At 47.1% G+C, this 19,998-nt stretch overlaps 1 protein-coding gene across 1 annotated transcript in view; it reads left to right on the top strand.

Moving 5' to 3' along the window:
• LOC136991351 (obscurin-like) overlaps nucleotides 1–15,691 on the top strand; it is a 146,012-nt gene extending 130,321 nt beyond the window's left edge. The window contains 13 exon segments of the mRNA XM_067292218.1: nucleotides 7–84; nucleotides 1,954–5,632; nucleotides 6,330–6,452; nucleotides 7,757–7,867; nucleotides 8,005–8,172; nucleotides 8,905–9,027; nucleotides 11,008–11,178; nucleotides 12,090–12,210; nucleotides 12,605–12,844; nucleotides 13,518–13,741; nucleotides 14,593–14,668; nucleotides 15,120–15,269; nucleotides 15,406–15,691. Of these exon segments, the coding sequence (XP_067148319.1) occupies nucleotides 7–84; nucleotides 1,954–5,632; nucleotides 6,330–6,452; nucleotides 7,757–7,867; nucleotides 8,005–8,172; nucleotides 8,905–9,027; nucleotides 11,008–11,178; nucleotides 12,090–12,210; nucleotides 12,605–12,844; nucleotides 13,518–13,741; nucleotides 14,593–14,668; nucleotides 15,120–15,269; nucleotides 15,406–15,583 (5,442 nt within the window). The 3' untranslated portion in view covers nucleotides 15,584–15,691.
• Nucleotides 15,692–19,998: the final 4,307 nt, after the last annotated feature.

The raw sequence follows: 19,998 nt of genomic DNA, 5'->3' as shown, positions 1-19,998 counted from the left end.
TGACAGCATAATCTCCCCCTCGATGCAGCTCATTTCATTAATACCAAGCAGCTCAAATTCATTGTGGCTCGGAGCAAGTGGCAGGTGAGTAGACCTAAACCTATGTTATTTGGTCCTTCTAGTTGTATTTTTTTTTTAACTACATTTGCATCTTTTGAAGTCTACTGGGGTAGGACAGTGAGTGCAGCAGAGATCTTCTCAGGTTGTCTCTGAAGGAGGAATAAGCCCAGGGCAGAGTGGTCAATGGATGTGGCAGAAGGAGATTATCCAGGCTCTTACTGCAGTCGTGGGTTGTGTACTGAGGTCTTCCAGCAGGCGCTGAGAGAGGACTAAGACACCTGCATTTAGGTGTGTACATGTAAGCTAAGTGGGTAAAGTCCTGCTGACATCAGTGAGACCAGTGTAGTCAGCAGAGCCTTGGAAGGGTTCAGCTCACCCAAAAGCAGATGCCTACTGCCAAGGAGCTCAGTGCCTGTATTAGCCACCTCTCCATTGACTATTCTGGAGGCTGTCTCACCTGCAGACAAGTCTGTGTAGACACAAACAAGTGCCTTCATGAGCAAGCTGGATCTCACCCCATGTTCAGCTGACTCATGATAAGCATTTGGATGTCCCTTGGCTTAGCCCTCTTCCACTGAGTGGACTAGGAGTCCTCCCTCTACACTATTAGCAGCACACCCATGGACCCAGCGTGGTCGTGTCTCGGCTGACATGCACTAGCTTGTAAAGTCATGGTAAGTCGATCGTGTGTCACAACTCTCAGTGCACGGGGCACAGGATTCTGTGCCAGTGATTTGAATCTTGGCATTTTAAAGTTTCTGTAAGTTTGGTGTGAGAGTAAGGCTGCAACTCGCATATCCATGCACGCAAATCCTTTCTCTGAGTTAGTATGTCATTGTCAGAGTCCTTGACTCTCCTCAGTTATCAGATGTCCTCAGATAACACCAGTCCTTTTGCCTACTGTGGATAACTCTGGTAAGGTCATGAGCTAACGTTTATAAAAGTCCTCTTATGTGGTAAGTGCTACCAAGATACTTGTTATTTATAGAGAGCGCCCATAAACTTGTCATGAAAATTTGGCTTTTCTTCTGTTTTTTGGTATTTTTATGACGTTCATGGACTGTGCCACTTTTCTTTTTAAGCATTTTGTTTCCTTTCTAATTCCTATAATAAGTACTCATATGAGAGCAGAGGGATTTCACAGAAATATGCCAGTAGAGTGTAAAGTAGGATTTTGAAGTCAAAACGACTGAAGAACATACATGGACAAAATCATCTGTCCTAATGAAAGTGCCCATAGGATACCTGGTTGTGTCTATGTTAGCTAGCCTAGTCTGTCCTTGTAATCAGTAATGAATTATAGACAGGTCCTAAGAAGATTCCTCTTTTCCTGAAAGTTGTCTAAAACAACCAGGTTTATTGCCTTCTGAAGATGCCTGTTTCTCTCTGTTGGCTGTGAAGGAAGACCAGCTGCTCAATTTCAGCTGAGATGTCTTATACCTCAGAAGTTAGAGCAGATGAATCCTACCTCCTCCAGTGTGTCAGGTCTTCTGTTGGCCTAAGTCATTACAGGTCATGCTGCAGTCAGTGGAACTAAGGCCGTTCACTCCAAGTAGGCTCTCATCTGATGTGTTCAGTTAAAACTCAGATAGTTATGTCTCATCTTTTCCCATCTGCTTTGAATGGCCAAATTTTCTTTGAAAATCTCAGGCAGGATCCTGATTCTCCATTCACAACAGGAAGTATGTCCCCTAAAGATAATATAGTTTCATCTTTGTGAATGAGAGAAGGGGCAGATTCAGAGAGCAAATAAGGCCTAAACCTACTCTATGTGTTATTAAACTAGTCTGTGTGGTCTTCAAGAATGCAGAAGATAATTTTTGTATGTTTGCTTTTACCATACTCACACCATGCTTCCATCTGATTGTGCTGTATTTTGTTGTGCTTTTTCAGCGGTCTCTGATGTGCTATAAATCCATCCTGGTAATGCGATCCATTCCAGAAATCCTAGAAAGGACTCACGACAACACCTCCCTGGCCATCTCCCGACATCTTATTGAAGAAAGCACTTCCTCCAGTACGAGCGGTTCCTCTTCAGACAATGAGAACTCACACTTCCCCAAGAAGAGACACTTCGGCTCTACCCCTGAACTGCACTTGTCCATCTTTGATGCACCAAGCAGCCAGGAACCTCCAAAACATGCAAGTGAAGAGAAGCACTCCAAAATCTTGGTGCCTCCAGTAAAACCCATGAGGAGGAAGTATGCTTCAGTGAAGAGTGAGGTGGGGGACAAATCACCTACGGAAAGCAAAGAGCTCATGGCAAGTACCGCAGGACAGAAAGAGGAGGAACTCCATCCCAAAATTCGAGATGAAGGAGCAGAGCAGTCCCCAAAAAGCAATGCAGCTGAACCTTCGTCAGTGACGATTTCCGTAGATGACACATTGGATCTACATCAGAAAGAAAAAACAGACACATTTTTATCTGATAAGGACAAAACTGAAAAGGTTGGGGATGGGACAGAAAAACCACCTATATGTGTTCCTAGAGAGAGTGTCATTAAAAGCACTTTCTACAGCCAAGCAGCTGAGCTTCCTGCACGGGGCTCTTCCTCTCCGGGCAGAGAGCTCAGAAGGCACTTGGACAGAGCCAGGAGGACTTTCCGGAAAGCTGGATATTCAAAAGTGCCCCTCAGTGGTCTCCGTGAACCCCTTCTAGAACAGTTTGAGCTGGAAGAAGAAGAAGAAAGCAAGTCTGATGATGGAGGGCACAGGGAAAGTCTCCTTGGTCCCTTGACCAAATCAGCTTCATTTGACACTGCAAGGAAACCACCGCATCCTGCCATTGCTGGTTCTAGCCGAAGCCGTTCACTGGACGATTACAGGCTGAGGGCCTCAAGGTCAGTGTTGGAACAAGAAATTTTGGAAGAAGACTATGATACAATATCACAGGAAAGTTGCCCTGAAGGCAGTCACCACTGCGACATTTCCGCTGAGCCGGGCAAGGGATGTTCTGTAGATATTTCAAAGCAAGAGGATGCTAGCAGAACCAGAAGGGATTGTTCAGGAGAACAACTCTCTGCTTCCGTGCAATGTGAGGGTAATGGATGCCCAGCTGTTACTGTGCAAAGGTTAGAGAGACTTCCAGTATCACCTCATAGGAGTGAGAATAGGAAGCATTTACTTAAGAAGTCAAAAGCTGCTCACATGGAGGAGGAAGCTGATGATTTAGAAGGCAAAAGCCCCATTCTGACTGCTCAGCGATCAGATATACCCGCATCCTCAGTTCAAAAGCATGAAGGCATTCAGGCTAAATCTCTCCCTGGGAGTGCTTCTGAGACAGCCCTTCAGGGGGGCGAGCAGTCCATTTCAGCTCTTCCACAGTCAGCGACCACCTCCAAGTCAGCCCCCACAAGTAAGGGAGAAGTGCATCTGCAGCAGGAGTCAAAGCCCTCTGCTGACAGCACTGACAGCCATCCTGATCTAAAAGGTGAAAGCTTCCTTATTAAAAGGACTGCTTCAATTCCACCCTGTAAAGACAAAAGCCAGCAGCATTCACTTCAGAAGCCTTCTGCTCACAGTGACGCTAAGTCTCATCTCATGGAGCACGATAGGCCTGCTGTTTTAACAAGCCCACAGACAGAAACAGATTCACCTCCAGTATGTAAGGACAAAAGTCCGGAACTTTTTGATCAAAGCGTTCCAGCAACTACTGTCTTGGAGAGCAAAGAGCCAGGTTTCCGAACTGCTCTGCAAACAGCTGACAAAGATACTCACCAGAAGCTGAAGACCTATAAAGATGTGCGATCTGCTGTCTTGGAGGATGAAGGAGCAGGGATTGCAGGGATTGCTCCAGTATCAGACAGTGATGGTGAAGGCCAAGTGCACAAAAGGCCCTCTGTTCATGTAGGCACAGCATCAGCAGCTCTGAAGGGAAAGAGTCCCGTCGTCCTGGAAGTCCCACCACCGAAACCAACGCCAACTTCCATCTCCGACAGAGCACACCAAGCAGCAAGGAAACGGCCGGCTTATAGCAAGGAGAGGCTTGCTGCTCTGAAGGGCGAAGGTTCAGCCCTTGCAGAGGCTGTTCCCGTTTTGGTCCATGAGGCTGAAATCAAGGGAGCTGTGCACTGGAAGGCTTCTCGGAGCAGTGGCACGGTGCCTGCTGTTCTGGAGGGCAGACCCCCAGCTGCAACTGTTTCGCCACAAGATATTCGCCTCCCTTCAGTGTGTGAGAGTGAAAAGCAAGAACATCCACAGCTAGCACTTCGTAGTGAGGTGAGATCTGTTGTCTCAGGAAGTGGAAGCCCAACTGCTGGGCAGCCTATGCCTGCTTCTTTCTCCAAGACCGAAGGTCAGGCATATGAGCAGCACAAGGCTGCATATCACAGTGGCAAAGCTTCTGCTGCTCTGGAGGGCATGCATCCAGGTATTTTAACTGCTTCGCAGCCAGAAGGTGCCCCAACTTCAGTCTATGAGCAAGAACATGAGGAACACCCAAAGGTTTATGGTGAGGGAAGAGGTGCTGCTTCAGGGAGTGGAAGCTCTGATGCTAGAAAACCTGTCCCACCGTTGCTCCGTGGGAATCAAAGTCAGGAGCTCTCACATCACAGGTCTTCTTTTTACAGTGATGAGGAGTCTGCTGCCCTGGAGGGCTTAGTGGATGAAATGGTTTCGCTGTCTGAAGAGATGGATGTTTGGGCAGAGTCAGTTTCTGCTCAGGAGGAATGCAGAAAGCACATCTCTTCTCCCACAGAAATGTTCTACAAAGAGCCTGGTGGCCAAGCACCCATGGAAAGTCCCTTTCCTTCTGGTCAAAGCAGTAGAGGAGGAGAAGTCTCTGAGCTGGATGATATCACAGAACCCTACCTTGCTGTGCATGAGGAGTCAGATTTACTGAAAGGACAGGAAACACAAATGGCTCCTCATGAATGTGAGCATCTGGAGGACTTAGCGTTTGAAAGCCCCAGTTCTGAACAAGTAAGCATTTCCCAGACTGATAGCTTGGATTCTGGAAAAAAAGCCAGTCAAGTGTCCGTGAACAAAGACACTGGTAAACAGCCAGAAGTGTCTTTAGTGAAAATCAAAGATCTGTCAGATGAAGCACCCAGTCTTGGCAGTGGAACTCCAAAACTTGACATATCAGAGGTAGAGCCCGCCTATTTGAATTTCTCGGATTTGTATGACATTGTCTATTTTCCATTTGAATTTATGAACTTTAGGAAGCCTCCACCCAAAGCAACTGGCAGGCGATTTATACCTTTTAGTGAAAGGGCAAGGTCACCTCCTGCAGGACATTTGCATCAGGATAAAAGACTGTGCATCAGAGAAGAGGCAGACGAGAGGAACAAGCAAAACCATTTGAAACTATCTGAGAATTCAAAGGCAACTAACCTCTTAGCCATGGGGAAAGGGTCAGAGAGTCATAAGGAAATGTACAGCTCCCAAAAGGAGCCGAGCGGTAAGCAGAAAAGCTCCTACAGCAAGCCAGGACTCTTTAAACCCTACGGCAGATCTCATTCAGCAGAGCGGTCAGTGGAGCAAAGTCTGAAGAAGAAAGTTAAAGCTTCTGTTGCCCATATTTCAAGAATGCTGAAAGGAAAGACAGCTGCTGAGCAAGAGACAGAGGAAGGTAAATATTTCATTTTGTACCTTCATAGATCTGCTGGTATAACTGGGCTCCGCTAAACCTGTCTTTTACGTTTTCTGCAGCGTATCTGAGGCCCTGGCTAGACAGTAACTGCAAAACTGGCAGTGGCAGGTTTGGAAATCAGCTGTCCTCAGGCTGTCCCCTAGCTCCCTGTTACTGCCCCTCTTCAGGGCAAAGTCAGCTGAGAGCTCATGGAAGCGGCTTGAATTCACCTGCCTTAATTCGCACAAAAGCAGAGCAGGGCTGGATGACCCACTGTCCCAGCTTCTACCCCACTGACAGAAGAGCAGCAACGTGCGAAGGTTGGGAGATAAAACACTGCAGTTACTTCTGCTGTTGTTGTCTGACCGTGGCCTTAATGACAAATCTTTAAAGCTAAAGAGACTGGGTGAAGTCGGTGAAATTACTGCAGGATGTATACCTAAGTTAATGGCATTCAGGTCTGGACAATACAATCTGTCCTTACTTCTCTGCCTCCCCTGGATATGCCCTGTTCTCCCATTACATCGTTCTGTTTGTAAAAGCTGTCACAACTTTTTGTGTTGACTAAAGGCTCATTAATAAGGAGGCCTGTGACTGCCGAAATATTTATATGTGAAGTGCAGAACTGTTTGCTGTAAACGTATGCCACGGGGAGAATAGTGGACTTGAATAACTTCTTGTCCTTTCTTTGTAACAGAGATTGGTGTGCTGGGAAGTGAAGCAGTAGAAAAAGAACCATTAACAGGAGCTGAAGGATCTTTGAAGAGGAAACCGGGACTCTCTTCATTCAAGTTATCAAGCCTCATGCCAAAGGAGAAAGGTATTCTTCATTGCCTAAGTCATCAGCTAATTTTATCATGAGATATCACTATGAATACAGCTGCGCAGCTTGAGGCCAGTAGCTAAGGATGGATCTGCATAGCTGTCCTGAGATAGTCCTGGACCAACCCGTACAAAGCGAGCCAGACTCCTCTGTTTATATCATTACTAGTGTCCCTGCTAAAACTCTTCTTGTGGCCATGCTTGCAAATTGGAGCCATTCTAGGAAGCTACTGCAGAGGACTAAACTCGACTTGTACGCTATAAAGAGAAGAAGTGGAGTGTCCAAACACCAGACAGCAGAAGAGGGAATAGTGAAGCTGATATTGGGGAGTTTCCTAGGCTCCAGTCCCGTGTGCACGTGTAAGGGCCAAACAAGCTGTTGCAGGAGACAGAGCTGTGAAGTGAGCAATGTGGGGGCAGCCCCCCTCAGATGTGGCTGCTCAGTGCTGGCTTTTCCTCCGAGGTCTGTCTCTCCAACTAGTCAGGGATCGTGGGCATTTCCAGCCACTGCCTCGACCCTGTTCCTGCAGTCTCACTCGCATTCCCTTTATTCAAGCAGTATTCGGCCAGAGCCCCGACAAGCCCTGGGAAGGGCAGGTGTGTGAAGATGGCAATTAATCCTGGGCACTGTGGATTAACAGCACCACAGAGACACGGAAGAAACCCTGAAGTCTCCCTTTGCCATGGACACAGCAGATTTCATGCTCTAGGGCTGTTTTCTCCTTCCACCTCCAGCTTTTCCCTCCTCCTCTCTCTTCCTGTGTTGTCTTGGTCTGATCCCCTCATCCTTGGGCTGTCATCACTCAGTTTTGCCCACATATATAAGCTAGGCCAGTAGAAAACTCCTGCTGTGGCATATATCTCCTCTGAGGAACTCTGCTGCCTTTGCTGTACCAGCAGGGCTGTGCAATGCAGATGTTCCTCAAGTGCCTTTCAAGGGTCAAATCTGCCCTACTGTCCAAAAACAGTTAAATACATAGTGAGCAATAAAATTCCCAGAGGAAGAGCGTGGTGCCTAGTGTCCGCAGGAAAGTTTGGGACATCAGAGAGAGAGCCGTCTTGGTCATAGTGTATGGGCAGTCATGCTGTGTACGTGGGACTGAAGGGGCCTTCTTTATTTAAACGGAGCCCATATGTTAAATGTGCAGGGGATTCTCGAGAAAACAGTGGTCAAATGAATGCCAGAGCATGAACAAAATGTCCTCAGACTGGTCAAAAATGTTTTTTGATGTTTTGCATGTAACTATTATCAACATAGCTCTGCTGGCCTCTCTGAATAGCTGCTGCTCCTCTTCTTTGCAGCACCTTCATTTGTTGAAGAGCTCATAGACCAGGCTACTGCCGTAGGACAGTGCGTAACTCTGTCGTGCCGGACGGCGGCTCACTCCTCCCTGCACATCAACTGGTTCAGAGGTGACTTTGACACTCCTTTAGAGAGGTCCTAGCCTCCGGGGTAGGCTGGGACGAGGGCGGCTGAACGCAGGAAAATGTTTTAGCCTCCTCAGTATAAATTTGCACGGTTCTTAATTTTCATATCCTCTGCCTTTCAGATGGGATACCCATCCACAGCAGCAGTCGGATCCTCATCTCAGCCACACTCAAAAACTTCCAGCTGTTAACTATTCTCTCTGTTAATGCTGATGATTTTGGTATTTACACCTGTGTGGCCACCAACTCCCTGGGCTCAGCATCCACCTCTTGCATCATAAGAAAAGCTGGTAAGAGAGGAAGTAGCTAGATTTTTTTTTTTTTTCTGCTCGTGGTAAGTGGTGTATGCAGAATTGGTCAACTCTTGAGGATTTGTTCCTTGGTTTTCCCCCCTGTGCTAGCTGTGAGAACCCAAGTGAAATCAGGAGACCTTGGGACTTGACAGTCAGAAGCAGAGTGGATTTTAAACAAGAGGACCACTGTGATAGCTAATGCAGCTGGCATTCAGGGGCAGGCACAGCAAGATAGATGCTGAAGGTTAACAGAGTTAGCAGACCTAGTTCAGTCTGGCAAGCAGGTTTGGAAGCTGAAGGTTGCCCCAGGTTTGGAAAACAACAGTACTTCTGGCCCTGGAAAAACGTGACTCCCTTCCATGCACTTGGGAGTAGGGTATCTCACCTGAGCTTTCTGTAGATAGGTTCAGGGGAAAGTTTCTCCTTTGCCTGCTCTAGTCCACATCCACAGCCCTTGCCGTTTGGTAGCAGGGCACATTTTGCACTGTGTTCATTCCCTCTTTTCCACTTTTTAGTCTCTCTCCTAGATTCAGAGCCAGTCAAGTAACACTGCAGTTAGAACCAGGTTTTAAAATCTTTGCTGTGTTTAAACTAGGCACAGTTAAGTTACTGTTCCAATAGGAATCATTTTTTAGAAATAGATTATCTGTAACAAAAAATGCCGGGTGTGCAGGAATATGTCACAGCAGTGCTATAGATAACAGTCATTTTCGTGCCTCCTCTCGACAGAAGTTCCTCCAAGCCTTCCACCCCCTGACATCGTGGAGGTCTACAAGGATGGAGTGCAGGTGGTCTGGAAACCTGTGGAAACCAACACCCCCATCCTCTACACTCTGCAGTGCAAGAGCGAAGGTAAAGTGGAGCCTTATGCCTTACAGAGAACATCTCAGTCTGTATGATCTCTCCACCAGCTGGGTATTTTTTTTTTTTTCTGAGAAACAACTATTCCTCATTTTAGCATTCTAGTTTAGAGTTAGGAATGAAAATCATACTGCCATGCTTTAGCCACGTAAAAGTTCGATGTTGTGCTGGCTAGCCCTGCATGCAATATGTATACTTATGCATATACTTAAAAGGCTTTGCTAAGGTGTGAATCAAAGTAGGTCTCATGGAAACGGTGACCAAAAAGTGAACTGTCCGTGCAAGAATACGCATGGTTGCACAGGTGGTGCCAAACACGGAGTCCTGAGTAATCCTCTCAAATTGCAGTTACGACGGCATTATACATAACAGCACCCAGCAGCAGTGATTAGCAGTCACTATCATCCTTTACCTGGGTTTTCTTTGCAGTCAGTGGAGAAAGATGGCATCTCAAGAAGGCAATCACCCTCTACTAAATAGACATACGTTCTTTCTCCATTGACTACAAAGAAAGTTTAGGGTGAACAGCCAGGACAAGATGACAAAAGTTCGGCAAGACTGCGTGCCATCCTTTTGATGCTCTCTTCCAAGGCTTGCTCCAGAATCTGCTGAAGTCAGTGGATGTTTTTGCACTTAATTCCATGAACTTTGATTCAAAGCCCTAAGCCTGTTCTCTCTCATGGGACTGCTTTTGCAGTGCTTATCATGAATACCGCTACTAATAGTCATTTCTATCGCAGTCCTGCATACACAGTCATTTGGATTGAATGGTTCCATGTTGTTTCTTTTAATTCTCCTAACAGACATGCACTTCATTCTCGATTAACATGAGCATGGGCAGAAGCTTTCTGCCCGTTTACTCTGTGCTTGATGTCAGATGCTTTTCCTCCAACACAGCCTTCTTTATTGTTACTTCTTTTGAAATAACTGAAACAACACAGGCAAGACTTTGGGCAAGATGTTCCTATTAGGAAGAAAAAACAAGAAACAGCATCTGCTATCTTCACTCACATTCTGTGTATTTGGCAGGAACGTGCAAAGTCGTGCTTTTCCATATGCAGGCGGATTAAGATAAACAGAAAACAATTCATTCTCTTGTCCTTTATCTGACAATAGGTTTTTACGCACTGCCTCCGCAGGCACGTCTCTGATTCTGAGCCATGGCTGCTCCTTCTTACACGTGCACACACCATAATTCAATCAGTACCCAGCTAAGTCCTTGACACCTTTGTTGTGGGTGGTGAAATATTGCCTGTGTTACGGCTTGAGATACTCTGTTGTTTTCAGTGTTTATTTGAATGAAAGCATGGGCTTCACCTCAGTCGTGGTCAGGAAGTTTGAGTTCAGCCTTGAGCACGGTGCCAATGTCAACGTGCGGGACACAGCAGCGAGTGAAATGTTTGCAGGGATTTTCCAGCTCCCACCTTAGTCCCACGGGTAATGACTCCAGGACAAACCGTCAATTTTATTTTCTTGAGAAATCACTTGAGCTTCATAAAAGTGGAGTGAGCTTGGCCCTGGTTTCAAATACTGGGTTTCCTAGGAGGATGTTAATGGATGGTTCTTTTGTGAAATCCTGCACTTCATGGTTTCAACAGGATTCAAGATAGGACCAAAGGGGAAATACAATGCTTTTTGTCAGGGTTTTGTCTGGAGTTCTTCATGTATGTTTGCACTTGAGGTTGGTGGTATGAATTAGAGAAACAGAAACTGTACAAGCAAGTTGCATCATTCCTCTGTGACAACATTGCCACACCTTGGACTGATTAAATATAAAACAGCTGGCTTCAGAAGAGAGGAGGTTGCCACATGCACAGCTAGTTAAAACATCTACAGAAGAGGGCCATAACACATGTTTTCCTTCACTTAAAGATTGCACTGCTTTTCCATATTTCTGGCACGTGAATAAAGTTGATGCAAAGAAAGAGTGGCATGACCGTCCTAACCTCTTTCCCTCTTCCCTTGGCCAAGATGGGGAGTGGAAAACCCTTGCTACGGACATTGCTGACTGCTGCTACTACGCAAATAATCTCTCCAGGGGGTTCGTTTACTGCTTCAGGATTGCCTGCATCAGTAAAGCAGGAATGGGCCCTTACAGCGACCCATCTGACAAAGTGAAGATCAGTGAGCAAGATGAAATGGGTAAGCTACTTGGTTATTGGAAAGCATTTTGCTTTTGCTGCATCGAGACAATTGCACCTTTTTAAATACGGCTTCAGAAGTCAAGGGGGAGCGAATCAAGACCAGTTCCACTTGGCTCAGGGTGTTTTGAGACCTTGGCCTCTTTGGCTGTCTTATTCACAAGTAAATTCTTTCCTAATTCTGGACAGAATTAGCAGAATATCTGTGTAAGGCATCTAGAAACTGTAGATCACGCACTGAAGATAATATGCTTGCTAGGCCTTTGGATACCACTCTGTTTTGAGGTGAGATCATGAGGAAACAGGCCTGGGACAAGAAACTTGTTTCTTGAGGCATTAATCTAATAATACGTGTCTGCCTTCAAGTCACCTATTGTCAAATTCCTTTTTGCAAACGTGTCCAGCATTTCCAAACAGATGCTTTAACGTGTCAGGGAATGTTTTAATATTTCCAGGGAGCACTCAGATAGAATTGCATGCCAGGACCAGAGCAACTTGTTTCAGCTGATGCCCTGAAATACCCAGCTGAAACAAATTTCTGTTCCTTTGGCAGCATCTTATCATGCACTGATGACTGGTTATGTGAGAAGACAAGAACCAGTAGCTGAATCAATAGTCAGCAATTGCAATGAAAGTTTTGATATCATAGTCATAGGACACAACATACAGTCAGTCTCATATGGTCTGGAGTGATGACACCAGGGAACTGCTGTGTGGTCAGTCCAGGATTTGTTTGCATTAAAATAGGATTTGGTGTCACAAGTGGGAGACAACATGCAAACTTGCCTGGAGAAAGCTCTGCTATTGTAGTTATCTTTGTTCATAAAGAGATAGTGGAGAATGGCTCAGAGAGGCTGTAGTTTCCACACAGAGGTGTTTTGCTGTGTAATCCACATCATTTTTTATCTGCAGAGTTTCATGCTACAATGCAGGACTTCCCATCAACTGCTACTGAAGAAGAGAGTGAAATAATAGCACCGTCCGAACCTTTCCCAACCTACCAAACCTATGCCTTCCAAACAGAGATCAAAAGGTAGGTAACTTAACTGAGTGCTCAACTAACCAGAGTGAAATGCTTCATGTAGCTAGAACTTAGAAAAGTGACTTTTATAAAAGCCCTGCTCAACTACTAGTATGGTATTTTGATGAAAACGCCTCCAGCAGCAATGACATTGGACATAGAAACCTGAGATCATTGGCTGAGCAATCTTTGTTGTGGTTTACTAGGATTCACTCCTGCAATAGAGTGGCTGTACAATTTAGAGGCAGAGGAAGGAAGTGCCGACTGTGACAATAGTTGCGATAACCCAGCATAGGGCATGGATGAAAAATATGCAGTGGGATCCTGTTGACTTTAAAATACAGAAGCTCCTGGCTCTTCCAGAAATAGCAGAAGTTTAACTTGCCTTTGTGTTCCTTTGTACCAGGGGGCGTTTCAGCATCGTCCGACAGTGCAGGGAAAAAGTAAGCGGCAAGACATTAGCTGCTAAAATCATCCCTTACTGGCAAGAAGACAAACAGGCTGTGCTCCTGGAGTACCAAGTCCTGAGGAAGCTTCATCACACAAACATAGCTCAGCTGAAGGGAGCCTATGTCAGCCCACGGCACTTGGTGTTGATCCAGGAGATGTGCGTGGGACCAGAACTACTCCATTCTTTGGCGCTCCGGTAATAACACATGGAGGAACTCCTGGAGGGAAGGGTTTCTGGTCGGGGCTGGTGTCGGCAGCAAAACAGCTGTTGTTTTCATTTGTCATCTTCGATTATCTCTTTCCATCTGTTCCAGTGGGCTGTCATTGCTAGATTTGTAGTGCATTTGTTCTGCGACTTCTTATGACACAAGAAGGTGCTTAACTTCCCTGCCTGGTTGGGGCAGAGGACAATTCAGGGTCATCCAGTTTAGAGGTTGGAAAGCATCGTACAGTAGTTGATATGAAACTCTCTCTCCCATAACAAGGAGATTACTGTGGCTCAGGAAGCCTTGTTTCCCCTCCAGATCGTTTCTCATGATGGCTGCAAACAAATCTGCTGAAATCCTCTGATTAAAGGAGTGGGAATGGTGGGCATCAAATCTGCGTTTTTATCTCTGCACCACCACTGCTTTCTCTGTAGTGCTGTTCACACAAGCCTCTGAACCTCTTGCATCCATAAACCAGACTCAAAAGAGGGACCGGCCTCTCCATATGTAGTAGATTCCCTAAAATGAGTAGAGTTGCTTTTGCTGGGCTTGCAAGGACCTCATGGGATTAGACTTCCAGGGGAGGATGACAGTGAGTGGAGAGTAGAGCTCTTGAGCATGCAAATAGGACACCTCTGGTTTCTATCCCCTTTCTTCTACCAGGCCCTTCTACTCAGAAGTGGAGGTCCGAGATTACCTGTGGCAGATCCTCAGTGCGGTTGAGTACCTCCATGCCCACAGCATCCTGCACTTGGATCTCAGGTCTGAAAACATGATCATCACTGAGCCCAACCTGCTGAAACTCCTGGACTTTGGCAATGCACAGTTCTACACACAAGACAAAGTTATTACCATGGACAAGTGCATGGACTATGTTGAAACCATGGGTAAGTACAGAGTTGAGTCAGAGCAACCTTGGCCTTTATGCAGTCCATGGTAAATAGAGTCAGACTGGGCAGTTGGCCACGGTGACAGTTTACAGCTGGTCCCAGCAAGCAAGGTCTCCCTGGTGCTGCCTTCTGATAAAAGTCTGTGTCTGCAGGAATGGCTGGCGGTGACAGCTTTGTCACTTGCTGACCATGGGGAACACAGCCAGAGGTCATGGCCAGCACCATTCTGACTGCAATCCATGTGCCCTGAGTTGATGGGTGTAATGCCACCGTCCTCGCTTTGCCTGGCTGCCGTATGTAGGGCTCAGGAGGAACCACAGACAGCCTGGCATACCCAGGCCTGAGACTCGACTGGCAAACCACAAAGCTGACATCAGGGATGTCCCTGAAAGCCACAGAACCCCTTGTGAACATATGCTATATCCATAGGAATATTCATGCTCTAGCCCTCATATTCCCATTGGTGTCATGGGGTTGATAGGAGAGAAGAGACATCTGTTTTTTACCAGTGAGGAGGAGACCGGGCCCTCAGCATCCCCCGTGGGAAACGTACATGATACATAAAATGGGAAGTAGTAAACCAGCCAGATCAGGAGGTGCAAGAAACCCCAAAAAACAAAGCCCCTTAGAAATGAGCTCAGAGGTGCCCATTGGTTTTATGTTCTCAAAGTTTCATTGCATTTATGACCCATGGAGATGTCCTACCTCGAGCACCTCCCTGTGCTAGATGGTTTTTTTCTCCATCCTTTGGGGAATGTAGCAAAGTACAGAAGTACCTACTGCTTTTGTGCTGATCGTAGTGCTGGAGTGTGGAACAGAGCTTGGTTCACTCGCATTTGCTTTTCTAGCTCCAGAACTGCTGACAGAGCAAGGAGCCCTCCCTCAGACTGACCTCTGGTCCATTGGAATCACAGCATTCATCATGTAAGTCAGTCTGCCACAGTAGTCACTTTAAAAGTGCAATTTCAGAGTCATCAACCAGGGGTGATGCATTGACTTGGATACCTCAACCTCAGTTATGTCTTTTCTCCTTGGCGATGCCACAGAAGGGTGATGGAGGGTGTGCAGCTGGCTGCCCCGTGCCAGGATGCTCATGGCCCAGAGATGTCTCCAGATGGAGCAACGAGCTGCCTGTATAGCTCCTTTATTCTAAAAGTAGACCCAGCAGCTGCTTGTGTTTCTCATTCAACTTCATTTCAAAAGCCCCAACTTTAACTGGAAAATTTGAATTACACCAAATGGCTAAGCATCCAAAGTCATAAAACCCACTGAAGAACACTGCATGACCTTCCTCTCACTGCTGGGTGGGAATTCCTGGGAGCAGAAGCATCTCTGGAGTGGCCTTTCATGCTGATTAGTTGTTCTTTTGGGTTAGGTTGAGTGCCAACTACCCCATCAGCTCTGACATAGCCTGTGAATTCCTGAGAACGACCAGGAAGGGGAAAGTGAAGCTCACGCAATGCTATGCCGGTCTCTCGGGAGGGGCAGTGTCGTTTCTCCAGAGCACGCTGTGTGCAAATCCCTGGTAAGGCAGTGTCTCCTTTCCCAACAGGACAGTTTATGCAGATCCTGGTTATTGCCCCTTCTTTCTCTCCATTTCTTAGGAGCTTCCTCACCCAGCATGGCTCCTTGACTGATGTTCTCACATTTTTGTGTCCTAGGGGAAGGCCATCAGCCTCAGAGTGCCTTCAGAGCCCATGGCTCCAAGAGACAGGTTTGGACAACAGACAGCAAGCGCTGGTTACCTTTCCCACCACCAAATTGAGGAATTTCCTCATGGAACGGGAAAAGAAAAGGGGCCTGCTGTGCTCCAAGTACGGCCTGATGATTGCACAGTGAAGCAGATGAGAAGACGCCGGTGAATTGTCTCCCTCCCCGCTTCTGCATTTAGTGTTTGGCACTAAAGGATACTGTCAAGTTACTGTGCATCAGCTGAGTTAGGGTAACTGCCTGGAGTTGTGCATTTAGCTCTCTGTGAACGCAGTTTAGCATAACTGTGAACAAATCCACTTCTTGCATTTGCTACAGGGTAGGAATGAATGCCTGGACTGTTAGTATGGCTCATCTGACTGATGGTAACTTGACAGTATGTGTGTCACTTGGCTCCAAGCTTCCTGGAATAACCAGGACGGATTTGTCTAGCCAGTTCTGAATGGGACTAGCTACCATCCCCGAGTAGCTTTGCAAATCCTTCCCTGAAGTCAGGAAAACTCCACGTATGCGAACACAAAGACTTCTGCCCCTTGTCCCAGGACGCGGCACCAGACACCCTTTCAGATGTTACTGCGCTGCTCGTCCCACAGTAACAACCGCAGCAAGGTTTGAGTGACGGATGGGCTTTCTCACCTGCCTGCAATCCAAAAGAAGTCAATAAACAGTTATGATCATAAAATAGCCCTGAGGCAAGGAGGAGTTAGAGAAGGTGATAATTAGACTGTAGGATGAAATCAGAGTAAATATCAGAAAGCTTCACCAAGGGGAAATAGTACGAAGTGTAGCACCTGCCTCTTTTTGAGCTGATGGTGAATAGCAGCGTATCTAAGGGCTTTGGACAGAAAGGCCCAACCGGATAAAGCTCTGAGCAGCCTGGTCTGAGCTGATAGCTGACCCTGCTTTGAGCAAAAGATTGGACTGGAGAGCTCCTGAGGTCCCTTCCAACCTGACTTACCCCATGATCCTATGTATTTGCCAAGTACCAGACAAAAGGGTGGAGTGGTGGGACTCTGCCAGCATCCGTGGGCGGCTGGGCTCAGCATGTTGCTTGCCTGGCCAAGTACACAACCAGACAGCACTGTCCTCACAGGGCCTGACCCCGGCTTAAACACAGGGCTTTGCCACCCAAGCTAGAGGAGAATACTTCTAGCTGTGAAGAAGAACCTCCCTGCAAAGTGTACCTCCCTTTGCAGGAGGAGTAATTAAGCGTTATGTGTGTGACAGTGTTAGCGTAGATGGGGGCTTTCCAGTAACTGAGGAGTTGCATCTCTTCCTTTTCCTGATCCTGCAAGTGGCGATAGCTTGCTTGGCTTTGAGCAGAGTTACTGTTCTCCATGAACGCCCAATGTTCATGGTTTGTAAAACCATGAAGCTCTGCTTTTCTTTGGACAGGCATTTGAAGTCTCCCACTAGACCTTGAAGTAGACTTGCCTGTCACATGAGATCTTAAAGCAACCCCTCCCCTGTCTTTCTTTGTCTGCATCCATTGTCTTAGAAGTGTGTTAAAGAGCAAATGTGCAGACCTGTGAAAAACCAGCTTTGCCAAGCTGTGACTTGGAGTATGGGCTTCTCTAGGAAAGAAGTTCCCAGAGGAGGCGGATGGAGAATTTTAGTTGTGTGGCCTCCCTCACAAGCAGGCTAAAACGGGCCTGTGCAGCAAGCCCTTTCTGAGCACATCCGAGGCCGTTAGGCAGCTGCCAAGCCTGGAAAGCAGTGTGTGAGTGGGTTGCTGCTGTGAAGTCCCTGCCTTGCTTGGCTCCCCGTAGAAAACGCACTGTTGCACTGTTTCGGATCTGTGCATTCAGCCTGCCGCAGGATATTTCCACATGTGGTGTGACAGGGTGGAAGGAGCTTGGCCACAGGACAAATGCCTGTTCCCAGGCTTGTGGGAGATGTGGCAAAGCCAGGGAATCTCAATGACATGGTTACGGTCATTTTGCTAAATGCCTGCACGTTAAAAGCCGCCCTCTACTAGGGTAATTACCTAGAGCGTTATAAATTTTCAGCACAGCAACCGTGTTGTTGAATGAACTGAAGATCTCTGGATAGAGGAAACCTGTTTTGACCTGTGTGGTCCAGGTGGTATCTGGATAGAACGTACTCGCTCTGCCATAGCATGTACAGCAACTCTTCTACCGACACGAGCAAAGAGAAATTGGGGCTGGGACTGACCAGCAATTGCACTCAATCACGTAGTAGTGCAGTTCTCACCTTTGCAGGCCACAGACAATAACGTGCCACAGATAACTTTACACTTCACTCTTCCTGTCAGCCTCGGTTTTAGATGCTGAGATTCCTGGAGTCTCAGGGGGGGACATCAAAGACGCTTGCAGGCCGTGTGAACAGTGCGTTGGAGAAAAGTGGGTTAGACGGTGCTTTCGCTTAGGATGGCTTTAAATGTAATTGCACAGCAGTAAAGGCATCAGACGCAATAATGACCACGACCTCGTTATGCGCCGAAGATTTATGGCTAAGAGACCTTGGTAGTTCGAAGCGCAGCGGCTGTTTTCTGGGGGGTGCACAGGCTCACCTATCCAGAGACGTGAAAGCAGTGCCGTGGGCAAATGCCGTATGCTTTGATTCTTCAGAAAAATCCAAAGCATCCTCAAGTTTCATGTACCTCTTTGTTCTTCAGAAGCTGCTGAAAGGCACTGCTTTCCTTTACCATGGGTGGTATCAGCTGTATAATTTCTTTGTACTTATAACCTCTGTGTTCCTTTGCGTTTCTGTGAAGTGAAGGATGTATCTGTTGGTTCTGCTGAGTTCCTTGAGTTTTCCTTAGGAGCAGCGTGTGATAGGATGCTTTCTCAGAGCAGCAGCTGGCTGCGTCGAGAGGGAGGAGAACCGGAAATCGGTTCCTGATGTATTACGGTTTAATACCGTCGTGTAGAAGTGACGCTGTTTAAACAGCGGCAGCGCTTTCCATCACATTCAACCCCATACTGTTCGAAACCCGAAGCGTACAGCATTACGAGTCCTCTGGTATAGTACAGAAAGAGTAACTGAGATTAGAGGAGCTTTCACTGTGCTGCGCAGAGCAGACACGGATTAGACTGTAAAGCTTTGAATGTCAAAGTTATCTTGCCTTCATGGTGCACGAAAGAAGAGAAACCAAAGGTTTCAGGGTCAGACTCCATGCCCGATTCTCTGGGGGGCAGAGACATTATGGGAGATGGGCACTGTTATGAGATCCGGCCCATTAAACTTTTCAGAACCCCGGATTCCTTCGGATTTAACTTATTTTACGAATTCAAGGAGGTTTCCGTTGGCACAGCCTCGTTCTTTACTCTTGCTGGAGCACTTTGGGTTGGAAAGCTCAATGTCGGGGGACAACCTGCCTACGCGTAAAACTTGGATTGCCGATTAACTCACCTGGAGCTTTGACGCTCCTCTTTCTTGTATGACTCCAATTAAGTGATTTTTTGCTTCTCACATTTGCATGCACCTGAGCATGTCTGAAGTCTTTTATAGACTCAATATTGTTTTGTTAACTAATGCTAAATAAACCGTTCTGACAAAGAGGTAAAGCTAGATTTTTCTGCGGAACCGTTGTCGTTGTCATTATTTTTATATCCTTCCACAGTATTGTTGTACTGTGTTGCTGCCAGAGACCTTGGGGGTGTGAAACTGCACCCTCGCTATGTAGCTTCTGAATGGCCCAGAAAAAGCTCCTGCCTCATTAGAAATAGAGACTAGCTCTGGATACCGCTGCCAAAGGTACCGGGGTGGTTCTCTTTACAGCGTTTAAAAGGTTCTCTTTAAAGCGGCCATCTGAAAGTTCCCACGTTGCTGCGGTGTTGGAGCTCCCTGAGTCCTTCAGGTCATCGCCCAGCTCTGGGTCACCTCTCCCGGCCTTACCCCAGGGAGCTGCCAGGAGGGGAAGGCCCAGTCGTGCACTGCTAATGTGCCCTCATGGGGAATATGCCTAAGGAAAATGCAACGTATTATGTTGCCTCCATTTCCCAAACTCAGCCCGTGTTTGCTCAGGACCTGTCCAACTCACCCCGACCCAAGCGAGGAGACCCTATGCCATGCAAGTAATGCCGGCATGTATGCACCAGGCCCTAGCCATTTATGACCCTCATGCAAGCCAGCTGCACAAAAAATCCTCTCTAAAGCGTGCCTTGAGGTGGGGATGTCACTTGGTCTTCCCTTCATAACCAGGACCCATATGGGGCTCCCGCACGTGTCTCCTGGTGAGTGAGAGGCTGGAGCAGTCACCAAAGGCTTTGATGCAGCCAGCGCTGGTGGCTGAGCGATGTGGAGTGGTGGGAGAGGTTGGTGAGCTGGCTCGAGCGCTTGGGACGTGTCACCTAACGGCACAACAGCCTCAGCTGGATGCCCACGGTGGCGTGATACGTCTGCCTGTTTCGCCTGGGGGCAGGTGTACAGGAGCTCTGAGGGTTTGAAGAACCCCCATCAAGACCAGAAGGTGCTTCCAGTCTCCCTGAGGTTCTTGCCGTCACTCCTGTCTTACGTGGACGTGTTTTCCTTCTCCCTATCTAATTTTCCTCTCTTTCCTCCACAACAGCCTGAAGATA

This window comes from Apteryx mantelli, chromosome 2 (assembly GCF_036417845.1).
Source record: "Apteryx mantelli isolate bAptMan1 chromosome 2, bAptMan1.hap1, whole genome shotgun sequence".
In the NCBI taxonomy this organism is placed as follows: Eukaryota; Metazoa; Chordata; class Aves; order Apterygiformes; family Apterygidae; genus Apteryx; species Apteryx mantelli.
This window is presented reverse-complemented; position numbering and strand designations above follow the sequence as displayed.